The sequence below is a fragment of the Lissotriton vulgaris genome, chromosome 7 (assembly GCF_964263255.1).
Source record: "Lissotriton vulgaris chromosome 7, aLisVul1.2, whole genome shotgun sequence".
Classification (NCBI taxonomy): Eukaryota; Metazoa; Chordata; class Amphibia; order Caudata; family Salamandridae; genus Lissotriton; species Lissotriton vulgaris.
This window is the reverse complement of record NC_141695.1, coordinates 829,466,381-829,481,613: the sequence shown is the minus strand read 5'-3', so window position 1 is coordinate 829,481,613 and position 15,233 is coordinate 829,466,381. Positions and strand designations below refer to the sequence as shown.

Genomic DNA, 15,233 nt, shown 5'->3' with positions numbered 1-15,233 from the left:
AGGCTCAGACTAAAGACAGTCGAAGAAAAACTGAAAGACCGAAAACGGGCTGAAAGTGAAAGAAAGGCAGCCCAAGGCAAGTCGCTAAGAAAGAGCGACAGAGTAAAGAAACAGAACCGACTGTATCGGAGCCCTGAATGGACTTACTTTGTGTTGGAGGAAATTGACGAGCCCCACCATAGTGGCAACAGTGACGAAGAGTCCATCGCTGGTCGGAGTTCTGACGAAGACCCTCCTTGAGAAAGCCCCGAAGTGAGCCACTGGTACAAAGAAACGAAGAGGAGTAGCAAAAGCCACCTGTAAGATAAACATGTCTGATCCGAATGTCTCTGGAAGGTCCCGATGTGGGTATCTTAAAACTTGCTGTAAAATATGCTTGTGTAGTATAGCAATGCTAATAGTAATGTGGATAGGACTAACAGTTTTTCTACCTTTTATGATAAGTAAAAATCCTAACTTGTCCCCTACTGAACCAGAAGCAGTAGACGTAGGGGCTGTACAGACTGCAGAAACACCACGAAGCTTAGAAAGACGCGACAAACAAGTAAGACTGACACACACACGACCTAATTTAGAAGCATCAGATGAGGATGGACTACACTTTCACAAAATGAGAAACAGGACACATTTAAATGTTTTTGCTAACTTGTTGGTGCATTACGTAGAAGCTATGGAAATAGAGGACTGTTATGTCTGCATGAAGCTACCTACCTCAGTGGCTGAAGGCGTGACATATCACCATCTACCTTTAACCTATGGAATTTCTTGTAGTATTTTAGCTAGCTTGTTTTATAGGAGCACTTTACAGTACTATTATTCAAATGCTGACGTAGTATTTTCTGAGCTTCCTATTAGAGGACACCTGAACCTTGTACATACTAAAAGTGACGTGACCCGTTATATGGGAGAATATTTTCTGACTATAGGCAACATAGATTTAGATGAAGCAAGACAAGATAATCTGACCTGTTCTCTGCAAAAGCAGGAAAAGATGTTCATTAAGATGGCAGACAGAAGGAGAGAAAAGTTTCAAAAGAAGGCAAATGACGAAAAGGATAGAATACCTAAGTGGGCTGAGCACATGGATAACACCTCGCAAGGCGAAGCTAATCCTGCCTTGTTGCTGGATTTTGAACGAAAAGGGAAACTTTGTATCCATAGGGAAAAGACAGAGTACTATAACAATGTATTCATCGGTTCCAGCGAGTGTGAACATAATTACAAGGTAATTGGAGGTTGGGGTTTCAAAAATGGGTCAGAACCTGTGTTTCCCGGAATATATTATATATGTGGGAACAAGGCTTATTTCAAATTGCCGGATCACTGGTATGGAAGCTGCTACTTTGGCATTGTTTTCCCGAAAATATACCATGTGAATAATGCTGCTGGAAGCGATGAAGAAACTAATGGCTTAGTGCGTAGTAAACGTGAAAGTGTAGGTGAAATTATAGGTGATATTTTTAGTGCACTGATACCTGGAATGGGGGTAGTTCTGAACACTCATAGAATCTGCAAATTGTCTACAGTAGTGGACCGGCTATCAACGGACACTGCTGCTGGATTCCTGATGGTCAATACTGAAATGGTTGCGATCAGATCAATGGTTTTGCAAAACCGCCTTGCTCTTGACACCCTAATAGCAAAAGAGGGCGGAGTCTGTAGAATGCTGAAAGCGCAACATTGTTGCACTTACATTCCTGATAAAAGTATCGAATTAAAACAATATGTGAAGAACATAACTAATTTGGAAAAAGAACTCAAACCATTGGAGGTTGACAGTGCCTGGACGAGACTGACTGGAGGTCTCTCCTCTATAGGTAGTTGGTTTTCTAACCTAGGTAGAAATATTTTGTGGAAAATACTGATGCCAATAGTTGTGATAGGTGTGGTCGTATTGATTATCTTCATCTGTTGCAAATGCCAGAAATGCAAAAAGAAGTCTCTAGAGCATAAGAGGGGGGTGAAGAGAAATATTGATTAACTAGAATTAGAAGAATTAAGAAATGAAGTCTACAAAAAGGTGAAAAATCACCACTCTCATAGAGAAGCTGAAAGAAAACTCAACAATAAGTTTGTTGAAATCCAAATGAGTGATGTGGATGAATGAAAAAGTTGGCATCTGTTTCCTTTATGTGGTGATGATAGTAAATATCATCAAAGAGGGGATTGATGGAGCAAGGATTCGCACGTAAAGCGCCTTGCTCTAATACAAGAACCTCGCCTAATGTATAATCCTATTAAACCAGTTGTTCGTCATTTATTATACGTTTCCCCAAACACGCGGGTGTCCCCAGGATGCTTGCTCGTATGTCTTTTTCATATTAACGAAGCTTGCACTAAAGAATCGGCTGCTTCGCTGAAATTCAGTCTGCGCATGCGTCGGTCATACCCATGTGATGTGACGCACTCGCATTCTGGAGGGATTGTATTGCACAAGCGCACTGATGCAAAAATAGCCGCTTGTCTCTCACCACGCTCTCTGCTTGCTATCGCCGCTTCAGCCTATCTGTCTTTCCGCACTAAACAGTAATGCAATAGTCACTATAAAATAAGGGTTGTTTAGAATTTCATCACGGTATACAGTGTGACCATTTTATGTGTGATTTTAATTTGTTCTCGCTTACTTTGCATGTATCACGTCTCTGGGGGCTGGAAAATTCATAACCGGCGCCATGATGAGGCTCCTCTGAGTATTTCCATGTGACCTGGGAGAAACTCTACTGCGCAGAAGCTGAAATCAGCCAGCTGGCTCCTGAAGCCCAATGCGCCTGAGAACCCAGCACAAGATGATGAAACTCACCTTGAAACCCAGAGACTTTGTTACTATGCCTTGGACACTCGTATTTTCTATTGTGTTCTATGGATGGGAACGTGAACCCAAGGGGTGGGTGTGCAAAATTGAATAATAATGATGGGAACACTGAATTCTAGGAGGTGGTAATGACCGCACCACCTCTCCTGACCAATCATAATGTGGGAAACTGTTACTTGCAACAGTAGTGGGTGGTCTAAGGTACCCCAAAACAGTATAACTGCCCTAGTTTAGTTTAGGAAAATGGTCCGACTTGTCCGAGTAGCAGACCTGTCACTGACCCTACGAACTCTATAGGTGCTCAATCTGAGAGTGCTGCGGAGCACTCTGTCCATACTTTCCACAAATTCCTAAGGGGTGGAAATAATCCTAAGTGCTGGCGAAGCACTTTGCTGGGAAATTCGAAAACCCAATCGGGGTTACTGGCGGATTACTTGCAGGAGAGGGGGTAACGCAGGCGTTGCTGTCCGAAGCTGTAGGTGTTGGTCATACCCTGGGAGGCCCAGTCTCGACCCGAAACCTGAGGGGTATCCTGTCCTGATCTGTCCGTGGGCTGTACCTGCTCACATCCTGGTATTCCAATTCCTTGAGGGTCCTGTCCCCGTCTTTCCGAACTGACCCGTGGCCAGGGTTAGTCTTCACTCCTATCTAGGTAAATATAAGGGGTGGGTTTGCGTTTTCTCATAGTCTTTTCTCACTTAACTTAAACTCATTTCCTTCTTCTAAAAAGGAATAAATCTTGACTTTTGATATCCGTTCTTGAAATGCCAAACCATATATGTTTTGCTTATTAGACTTGTTCCACATCTCTCCCTTCCTTTAGAACTTGCTGAACTGTCAAATTATTAGTATGTTCCTATTTTTCCCTTTCCTTTAGTACGATTGCGGTGAACTTAGCAAGAATAGTTTAAAAGATTTTAGGTTAAGTACATGTTTTTAGGTCCCATCCATACTCTATGTCCTAGTATTAAATTGCAGTGACTAGTTTTGTTCTAAAATTCCTACCTTTAGTCTTCCCATTTTACTCAAATAGTCCTAGTCTTAATGCACAGTTATCTGGTGTTTTTGATTTTGATGCTTGACGTGTTATTCTGCTTATCGCTTATTGCCTTGGCATATTCTCTTTGAAATCATATATAAAACTTTTAACTTCATCAGGTGTCTGTGGTCATTTTACAAGAAAAAATGTGGATAAGTATGTTTTGAAGCATAAAGAGTATTTTTCCTAGGATCCCTGTCTACTATTTTCCCTAATAGCTCCAGATCTGTCATATGTATTTGTGCCTGGGGTAAGTCAGGTACATGGTAAGCAGAGGTGTAAAACCAAACCTTGATTGCTCATAGAAGCGTGCAACAGAAACCATCACCCAGTTCACCACAAATGTCAATGGTGTATTAAATTTGTGCACGCCAGGGCCCAGTGCGTGTAAGTAATTGGTGAACTCGGTGACCTGGGTGAACTGCGCGCTCTATCACTACCACTCCTTTTAGCAAGGCAAGTGGGATACTCGAAATAGGACGGGATTACAGACTGGCAGCCCCAGCCCATTTCACCCACCTGAGAGAGTGAGTGGGTGGGGAGCTAAAGCACTTTCAGCCAGATGGTCATCGCACACCTGATTGACAGTGCAAGGGTCCTGTTAATCACAGCGTGACGCAAGCCAACTCATACCCATGCAGTTTGAGGACATTTTGAGTCGCTGCGGGGATCTTCAGCAGCGACTCTGCACCAAGCTACTTCTGAGGCTCCATGCACCCACAAGCTCCTCGAAAACAGAGCAGCACCTGTCCTGCTAGGGCAGAGATACCTAACCTTAGCCTGCCATGCTGTCGATCAGGGTCTCCCTGGCTAAAGAGAAATGCCGTTACTGATAGCTCAAAGATTCGGAAGTGCAGGGACTCAGTACCGGTGAGTACCGGCCCATTTAAAGCACTGAGAACTAGTGAGGGGAAATGAAAATGAGTGAGTATGAGGGCGGGAGTGAGAGTGAGTTAAAAAGTGAGTGATGTCGTACGTGTGTACTCTGCTTGTGAAACCACTCCTGGACAGGATATACTCGAAGCAATTCTTGCCTTGTGGGCGCACACATGGAAACATGTTAGTGCTAGCATACTGGAGGTAATTCTTGGCCTCAGGTAGGGCAACACGGCATGCTGGAGGGATGTCGGCAGGTAAAAAAGTACCCTAACATACTGGGGCCATTTCTGACATTTGAAACACCCATAATGTATGGACGGCATCAATGGCAACCTTCTGGTACTGACATAGTGTACATAATTCTTGGAACAAGGGGGCACCCATGACATATGATGCACACCCACGACTTAATGTTAAGAATGGCACACTGAAGGTAAGTCCTAACAGATAGGGTGTTCATGTGAAAATTGAGCTTTCAAGTTCACTATTTGACACTCATTTTTCAAAACATGTCTGCGGGGAATTCCCACCTTCTCCCTTCTTCCTAGAAGAAGTCAAGGTTTCTTCACTTGCTCACTGGAATTAGGTGCAATTATTACACCCACCACTATCAAAAATCACCAGCCGCAGCTGAAGAAAGTGCTCCTGTGGCGCACTAATGGTAGAAGGCGCTATGCAACTGTCGACCACGTAATAGCAGCATAAGATGACTCGGGCTCCGGCGGTGTGGGAACAGGAAATCAAGGGAAAGCACACATCCCAGACATGGTACATCACTACCAGGCCTTAGTAATTTATGTCCGATGGGTGCGATATAATTGTACAATATAACACGACATGGAATAAAACAAAATGCACCTGTAACATACCCCTCCCAAAGCAAGGCATGGTGTGTCCCCCCACTGCAGCCGTGTGACACTTGGGCCATATTTTCTCACCACGCCCGCAGGGGTCCTGGGAGGCCCTGCCTGCCGCACAGTGAACACAAAACACACCAAATAATTTGGTATGTTTAATGGGAGGACGAATATAAAGCAGATTAAACGCGTTGTTAGAGTAGGCCGGGTGCCAAGGATGCGCTCTTTGGCCTCTGAGACGCTCAGACCCCCGTCCCTACTGTGTTTCCATTAAATCTTGGCCGGGAAGGGCCTGTTTATACACTCCGGTGATTGATAGCTCGGCGGCTGGCGCGGAGCCCGCGCTCTCTTGTCTCAAAAGAAAAACACAGCGTGGCCCACATTCCAAGGGCCAAAGTCCCCGGGCTTCTGGTGAAAACAACGCTGCTCAAAGTGCGGCTGACCCCAGAGCCCTGTCCCAGACGGGGAGCGCGCACGGGCGCAGCCAGCGTGCGGCTGCAGCGCGAGGGCGCGTTTCACCGCCGTGGCACCTCTGCTTAGCCGGTTCACGTCCCCACGGCTAGGGCGCCCGTGCTACACGGCCACCGTACACTAGACCACCGCACCTAAAGCCCGCGGGCCATGCCCTTCCACGCACGCTGGTCACGCAGCCAAAATCCACCTGGACAACCAGGGCTCCTCTGCGCAGACAGAGCAGGTCTACACAGCAAACCTGAGGAGCATCTGCGGAGCCATTGCACATCTGTGCAGCCAGTGCATAGCTACAGTCCAGGCAGAGGATCTACACATCAAGTTCAGATGGCGGGCGGCTCCTCCACTAGGTTGGAGGAGTGTCGCCCAACTGCTTTCTGGCAGTGCGAGAAGCAGAAAGTGTTTGTTTGGTGGCGGGCAGGTGGTCTTTGCTGCTCTAGGGCAGGGAAGGAGTGGCTTGCCCACTGCTCAGGGCGCTGACATTTTGTGTACCCTCTGGGGTCAACCAACCCAGTCTTGCGCACTCTGCCTTTTCTCCATGTAGGCTGCATGGAGCCTACATGGCGAAAATGGCCTCCCCATAGGCACCTGGCTGGTCGACGTCCGACCAATCACAATGCTGCTATTGCCGAATTGTGATTGGCTGCCTGCTTCCTGTTGAAGGCAGGAGAGATGCAGAGACGACGTGGGACAGGGCCGACAAAGGTAAGTTAACTTCTTATTTTAATTTTAAATTACCCACAGCGTGACCCCATCTCCGCGCGACCCCCCGGTCCCCCACAAGTCATGCTGGCAGCGACTGTACAGATGAATCCGCCAGGACCGCTGTGGACAGCCAGAGCACACCTGCACAGCCAGGGCACGGCTACATCACTAGGGAGCATTTCCACTCCAAGGGCGCCTCTGACGGCGAGGACACATCTATATAACCAGAGCACACCTGCACAGCCGAGAGCCATGACACACCTACAGAGCTAAGGCACGTCAACATCACTAGGGTGCATCTAGGCAGGTGAGGCTCATTGCACTCCAATTGCGCCTTACACAGCCAGGACATATCTCTATAACCAGGTAACATTTGCACAGCCAGGAAACGTCTGCACAGCCATGACTCATCTACAGAGATAGGGCACATCTACATAACTAGGGCACATCTACACAGGAGAGGCACATATGCACTCCAAGAGCACATCTACAAAGCGAGGGCATAACTATACAACTAGATCACATCTGAACAGGCAAGACACATCTACTGAGCTAGGGCACATCTAAGTCACTAGGGCGCATCTATACAGGTGAGGCAGACCAAGGGGCATCTACACAGCCAGGACATATCTATACAACCAGAGCACACCTGCATAGCCAGGACACATCTCCAGAGCTGGGGCACATCTGCACAGATGACGCACATCTGCACTCCAAGTGTGCATATACACAGCTAGGACACTTGTAGAAAGCTAGGGCAAGTTTACATAACTAGGGCCCATCTACACAGGTAAGGCACATCTATATTCTAAGGAGGCATCTACACAGCATGGCCATTTCTATTCAACCAGAGCACCCCTGCACAGCCAGGACACATCTACAGAGTTAGGGCACATCTAAAAATTAGGTCGCACCTACACAGGTGAGGCACATCTGCACTCCAAGAGCACATCTACAAAGCGAGGACATATCTATACAACCAGGTAACATTTGCACAGCCAGGACACGTCTACTGAGCTACAGCACATCTACATAACGAGGACACATCTACACAGGTGAGGCACGTCTGCACTCCAAGTGCTCATCTACACACCCAGGATACTTGTAGGTAGCTAGGGCAAGTTTATATATCTAGGGCAAATCTACACAGGTGAGGCACATCTGCACTCCAAGAGCACATCTACAAAGCGAGGACATATCTATACAACCAGGTAACATTTGCACAGCCAGGACACGTCTACTGAGCTACAGCACATCTACATAACGAGGACACATCTACACAGGTGGGGCACGTCTGCACTCCAAGTGCTCATCTACACAGCCAGGATACTTGTAGGTAGCTAGGGCAAGTTTATATATCTAGGGCAAATCTACACAGGTAAGGCACATCTGAACCACTAAGGCACATCTGTACTCCACTGGCACATATAGACAGCCAAGACATATCTATACAACCACAGCACAGCTGCACAGGCAGGACACACCTACAGAGCTAAGGCACATCTACACCACCAGTGCACATCTGCACTGCAAGAGGCACAGCTACAAAGCCAGGACACATCTATTCAACCACAGCACATCTGCACATCCAGGAGACGTCTACAGAGGTAGGGGACATCTAGACAACTAGGGCGTATTTGCACCTCCAAGGCACACCTGCACTTCTAGGGCACATCTACAACGCCAACACATATCTATACACCAAGGGCACATCTGCACAGCTACGATACGTCCATACAACCAGGGCACATCTGCACAGCCAGGACATTTCTAGATAACTAGGGAACATCTACATTACTAGAGCACATCCACACAGTCAGGGCACATCTGCACAGCCAGCACATATTTTCACCACCAAGGCACATCTGCAGAGGCAATGCACATCTGCACAGCTAGTGCAAATTGACGTAACTGACACACATCTGCACATTCACATCACATCACATCGCCAGTAAAAAATTGAACACTCAGCACACAGCTGCATTGCCAGCACACACCGTAACAACCAATAAACACCTCCATTACTCGGGTGCATAGGCATAGCCAGAGCACACCAGCCCAGCCCAGCCACTGGACCTCTGTTCATTCAGCCCACATCCTGACACGTTTGCATATCTATTCACTGTGTAAGCTTCCTCCAGTCAGCACATATGAGCACTGACATGGCACACCAACAGAACCAGCCCTCCAATACACACCCAGGGCACAGATGCGCGCTCATGTATAGCCCAAGCAGATTGGATCAGCTAGAATCTATTGGCACAGGCAGGGGCATTATCACGTCTGGTGCACATGTGTGGAACCAGATCTCTACTGGAAAGTCAGCATTCATCATTGGCATTAAAGCCAAAGTACATCTATGCATACTTGTACATTGAGGCAGCCATACCACATCGCAGAGAAAGGACATAGCTGTACAGGCAGTGCACATCTGCAAAGCATTGCACTTGAGCACTGCCACATCTTGAAGACATCCTACATTCGAGCAGATCTATACGAATTGTCCACATCTGCAGAGACAGGTTGTATCAGCACTGGCAGACGAACGCCCGCCTGCACTGCCAGATCAGTCTGGCAAAGGTAGTGACCACCTTCCAAGCCAGGGCACATCGGTGGTACCAGGCCACATTTGCACACATTGGCACAGCCAGGCGAATGCCCATTTATACAATTCACACACAACGCAAGAGCATATCTACCAAAGCTGCATAGGCAGCTCACATCCACAGAGCACTACATGTGAACAAGTGCAGTCCTTGCACATCTGTAAAGGGACTGCACGTGGGTACAGCTACTGCCTAGCCCATCTGTACAGGCAAGGCCCAGTGGTGCAGTCAATGTGTATCTGTAGAGCCAGCAGACACCATCACAGTGAGCCTTGGCACAGCCAGTACACATCTGAGCATTCAGGCCACATCTCCACGGCCATTGTGCACATGCAAAGCCTGTGCACGTATGCACAGCCAATGCACAGCTGCACGTTCAGTTAACATATTCACAGCCAGTACTCATTGGCACAGGCAGTGCACTTCTGTACATCAAAAGCAAATTTGCGTAGTCAGCACACATCTGCATAAGTGGGCCCATCAACACCCCCAGTATTCAGTCGGAACATCTGTACAACCACCAAGCTTCTGTAAAACCAGCACACATCTCAAGAGCAGGCAGATATTTCCAAAATCAGCGAACATCAGGACAACAAACATATTTGCTTGGTAACTGGACACTACAGCAGACGAGTAGCCTATTCGGAGACAGTGTGCCCAGGCACCGCACATCTGGACATTATGAGAGCATCTACAGAGCCAGTAATGGCTTCGTTCTCCCTAAGCAGCGCTGTCCATTCCCCTTGTGATGCCAAACTAGAATTATGATACTGTCGAAGTGGTGGTGCACACGCCATTCAAAGAAACCATCTAACCCTATAGCCTCCTTGGTCGGCTAAGTCTTTCACCCCTTCACCACACCGCAGTGCACCCTTTTTGCAATTGATAGATATACACTGATAGATGAAACCCCTTCCATTCCCATGATGCACCCTTATTTATCGATGCTCGCCCTGATAAGTGGCAACAGACTCAAGGCGAGAGAACAACAGAAGACCCAGATCTAAGCTCACCTCTTTGTTGACGAAGCAATACAAGATGGCGACCAACATCCCCTGTAATGAGAGAAAGAAGACAGTCAGGGAGGAAGAAGAGATGGTTAATGCAGTCCACAGCTTATGTTCGGAACTCTATGCCAGCTTCCCACGAAGAAGCTCTGCCATTGTTTCACAAAATTGGGGTACGTCACAGGAAACAGCTAGTCCTGACGTGCTGTCCTACACAATATTTGTCGGACGTCGGGGTACAGTTTACCACAAATGCAGTGCTGCAATGTGTGCTTAAACGCACCCAGGCAGGTGTCACAGGTTAGCACCCGCTGTACTATAAATGTGATAGCACTGCACTCCTCCCAGATTGGGTACTGGTATTTTTGGTGATTCCTCTTGTTCTCAGAGTGAGGCCTTCATCGGCTCCATGCAGGTGGGGAAGAGAGGCTGATGACGAGGATAGATGTCATATAAAAATGCCCATTCCAGACCACCCCTTCCAGTCACTCATTCTGTCCTGAACTTACCAGTTCTAGATTGCCAGCCCACTACACCTCCACTACACACAAACCCCTGTGCCAGTGTGGATACCTTCCATCACCCCCAACAAACTCCTGACGGACTAGAGCGCTCATCGCGCAATGGACTTCCTCAGACCCAAGCTTTTAGCAAACCCTAGACCGCAGACTAGACCAAGTCTAGGCAAAACAAAAACGAGATTTATCATCCTCAAACACATGAAAAATGTGCAAATCTGGAAGCAGGTGGTAGTGGAAATAAACGAGTTAGCGCTCCTTAAGGATTTGTCTTCCAAGCCTGGCCAAAGATGTCCAAAATGGCAAGCTAGAAGAAAGGAGGTAAAATGGCAGATGCCATGTTCACCATTGGTTTGGCCGACATTTGCTAGTGCCAGTTCGTCTTTGTGCCTAAGCGCAGGGGGCTTGCTGTACTTTCATCCTCCATAAAAGCACAGCATAATGTACACTGTGCACCTCCTTTTCTGCTTTCCTTTTTTCTATTGTCCATTTCCATTGTATCTTCTTTCCTGCACCTTTGCTTTCCGCATCTTCCTTTCTCAATGCTTCGTCACTTCTCTTGCTTATAATCTGCCCCATATAACTCACTTCTCTCTCGCACAACTTCCATGTCCCACCCTCCTTCCCCCACCATCTCATTACATCTTTTCTTCACTGCTTCACTCACGTCTAATCCTTTTCTCCCTCTTTGCTATCATATTTATCCCTCCTGCTGCTCTTCCAACGCGTTCGCTTTTCCTTACCTTTTCTCTCTACTCCTAATACCCACCTCCTCTTCCCTTACTTGCCCCTCCCCCACAGAGTATCTCATCACACCACATCCTATTGCCCACACTTCATCCTTCCTTCCTGCTCCTTTCCTCCTCAACCCTACCTACCTCCACCCCATCTCGCCCAGTAGCCGCTGGTCATGTTTCTTAAGTAAATTCCCACTTCAAATTGTACCAAGCAAGTGAAGCGATCGATTTCAAAACACTCATACCAGGAGGCTGGGGGATGGGTCTCTCACAAAGAAATTATTTTTAAAAAGCCACCAAAGCGCACGTTAGAGCAAAACTTTCACATAAAATTGCTGAAAGTCAGACAATCTGAAAGGAAAAACAGGTAATGTTTCAGTACTTTCATGATGTGACAACCCAGGAGTGTTGAAGTTTCGCCTGCCTAAGAAAATGTTGAGAACATTTTCAGCACATTTTCCTTAAGCAAATGTATAGAAGGACATAGGCAATTTAAAAAGTTCAGAAAATGTAATGTTAGATCAGTTATTTTCCATTACATACACTACAATATGTCTCTTCCTTTATTTTTTCCCTCCGAATCCTTGCAGGTAGATTGTCAATCATATGTTATGGCTGACAATCACCTTGGAAGGGGCATGGTAGAAATAAGTAAAACAAACACACAAATTGTCTGAACTCACCCACTAGACAGTGAGCTACACAGTTTTGACAGGCTCATGTGTTACTGCTATTGCTCAGGTTAAAGAGGCTTTACAGGTTAGGACAGCAGACAGCCCACACTAATCTAACAGAATAAGGTGTCAGAAAGCAGTAGAGATCAGCACACAACTTTCAACTGTATATATTGTAAATACATATATATATAATTTGTTTCCACTTTCTGCTGCGGACCTTGATGGGTGGTTGCCTCCGTATGTGAGAGTGGACCTCCCGAAAAATGCAGCAAGCACGGCCAGTACAGATTAGAGCAGTGGGCCGGTGTGGCGGGGGCGAGGCGGGGGGAGTTGACAGATGATGGGATAGGTAAAATAAAATAAAAAACAAATAAAACCACTTAACTTGCACTCGCCTTATCGCCAAGTTGGCGAATTGTAGAGCGCAAGGTACGTGGTTTAATTTCTTTTCTTTTCCCTATCCCGTCATCTGTCGACTCCCCCTCCCCCAGCCCACCCGACTGCTCTTACCTGTAATGGAAAGGCTGGGCTGTATACCATTATGGAGTAATTCTGCCGAACTACAATGACCACAATGCAGCCGGGAGGCACACCCACAGGGCGGGACTATAATTGAACGCTGCAAGTGCGGCGTGAAATGAGATGCAGCCTTATACCCCATGGACTCCAGTGATCAAGGGCTTTGTAGCCAGAACATGTTTGGAGAGTGTCTTTGCTGTTGCAAGCGATATTGGTTTCCCTGCATAACCTGCCAATAAAGAAGGTTTAGAACACGATTTGTGAGTGGCGCATCAAGTGTTGGGCAGTTCTTTTGGACATATATATATATATGTGTATATATATATATATATATATATATATATATATATATATATATATATATATATATATATATATATATATATATATATATATATATATATATATATACACAAAACACACCACTCCATTCAGAAGAATATATATATATAAATATATATATATATATATATTCACAGAAAACTCCAAACGCCACTTCCAACCACGTAGATTAGCGAAGCGTCAAGCAGGAGACGGACCACCAGATTAGGTAACAATTCTTTTAATCCAGGTTTAACGTTCGTTTCAGGAAATGCATAACGCGTTTCGGGCTGCACATATATGTATATATATGCATATGTATATACATATACATACATATATATATATATATATATATATATATATATATATATATATATATATACACACACAATATGTATATGCATATATACACACACACACACACACGCACACACACACACACACACATATAGATATATATATATATATATATATATATACATACATACACATTCCACACTGAATTAATCCACAGGGAGCATGGACCTCTTCAGGGCGGTCACAGCGCTGGGGGCGGACAACCTCCTTTAATATCCAACAAACCTCCAATTCAAAGAAAAGAAGCACGTCAGACCAGATTTCAGGAGAAACACTTGCACTTTTATTCCACCAAGAAACAGCCGTATGTATTCCTTATGAGTTTCAGTCACTATGGTAGCCTTGAACACAGGTGAGCTGCATGAACTGATTTGCGGCGTAACTGCATCTTTATACACCTTCGTCAGACTCTCACGTGTCCACGTGATACTGACCTCCTACAAATCCCAACATGCATTTTGAATGTGCAGTCTCTTAATCTTTAAAGTTCACTGTTACTCGTTTTTCTTTCCATGTTGTTTTCATAAATATTATTCTCAGTGCAGTGTGTCAAATGCGGAGTCCATTCAAAATAAAACTAATTGCTCAAATCTTTAGGCTGTAACTTGTTCACAAGTCACGACAGTACCTTGAGTCCTTGAAATCCAAACGTGAAGGACGAGTGTACTTCACTTTCCTTTGCCACACGATGTCATCCAAAAAATACTAGGCTGTAATTCTCCGTGTCTTGCTGTTTGGAATATTGCAGGTGGGTCCTGCTCCTTTTTGTTGGGATTTGTAGGAGGTCAATATCACGTGGACACGTGAGAGTCTGAGGCATATAAAGATGCGTTTACGCCGCAAATCAGTTTATGCAGCTCACCTGTGATTAAGGCTACCATAGTGGCTAAAACGCGTAAGGAATAAAGGCGCAAGTGTTTCCCCTGAAATCTGGTCCGGGATGCTTCTTTTCTTTGAATTAGAGGTTTGTTGGATGTATATATACACATAAATATAAACACATATATATACACATATATATATGTATATACACATATATACATTTATATACACACACATATATATATATACAGATATATATATATATATTTTTTTTTTTAAGAAAAACTCTGCACTCAGACTTGTAGTGCACATTTAATGGCGACCACCACTACTCCACCAACGCGTTTCGACCTCACAGGGTCTTTCTCACTGTAGGTGAGTCCCTCTTTACTTTCAGAATTTATACTCTCCATCCAATGCTCATAATGAAGCATGATGGGAGTTGTAGTATTTACAGATTTTCACGTAATTGTCAAGTTACAATGGTTACATTATTTACAAATCGTATGTCTCTCATTGATGAGGATACAAGTAATCTCTCAGATTTGTCTCATTCAGTCACGAGGTATAGTACCAAGTAAAAGGCGAATATTTGCAAATCATATATTGCATCATATATATACTTATATTACTTCACATGGTGGTCCATAGATTCTGAGGTCTAGTACTTTTTGTTGACTAGTATCATGATGCACATTATATGATGCAAGTGTGTTTACATATTTCTGGGTATAGTACCCTTGCTGCAGTCTCTCAATTCGTTCTTTACAACTTATCAGTTACATTTAATTCTTAATGATTTAGTAGATACACAGTTGTTCTATAAATGTACATCTGGGGGCATATTACCAACAACTAGCGATATTTATCGCTAAGTAGGCTTAGCAGCAATTTCTTTATCGC

At 45.2% G+C, this 15,233-nt stretch overlaps 1 protein-coding gene across 18 annotated transcripts in view; it reads right to left on the bottom strand.

The window, feature by feature from the left end:
• The window catches only part of GCGR (glucagon receptor), a 522,801-nt gene that overhangs the window by 26,598 nt on the left and 480,970 nt on the right, over nt 1-15,233 (bottom strand). For all 18 annotated transcript variants that reach the window (XM_086931130.1, XM_086931136.1, XM_086931143.1 and 15 more), the window contains one exon: nt 10,383-10,424. In XM_086931130.1, the coding sequence (XP_086787256.1) occupies nt 10,383-10,424 (42 nt within the window). The remainder of the gene's footprint in view (nt 1-10,382; nt 10,425-15,233) is intronic.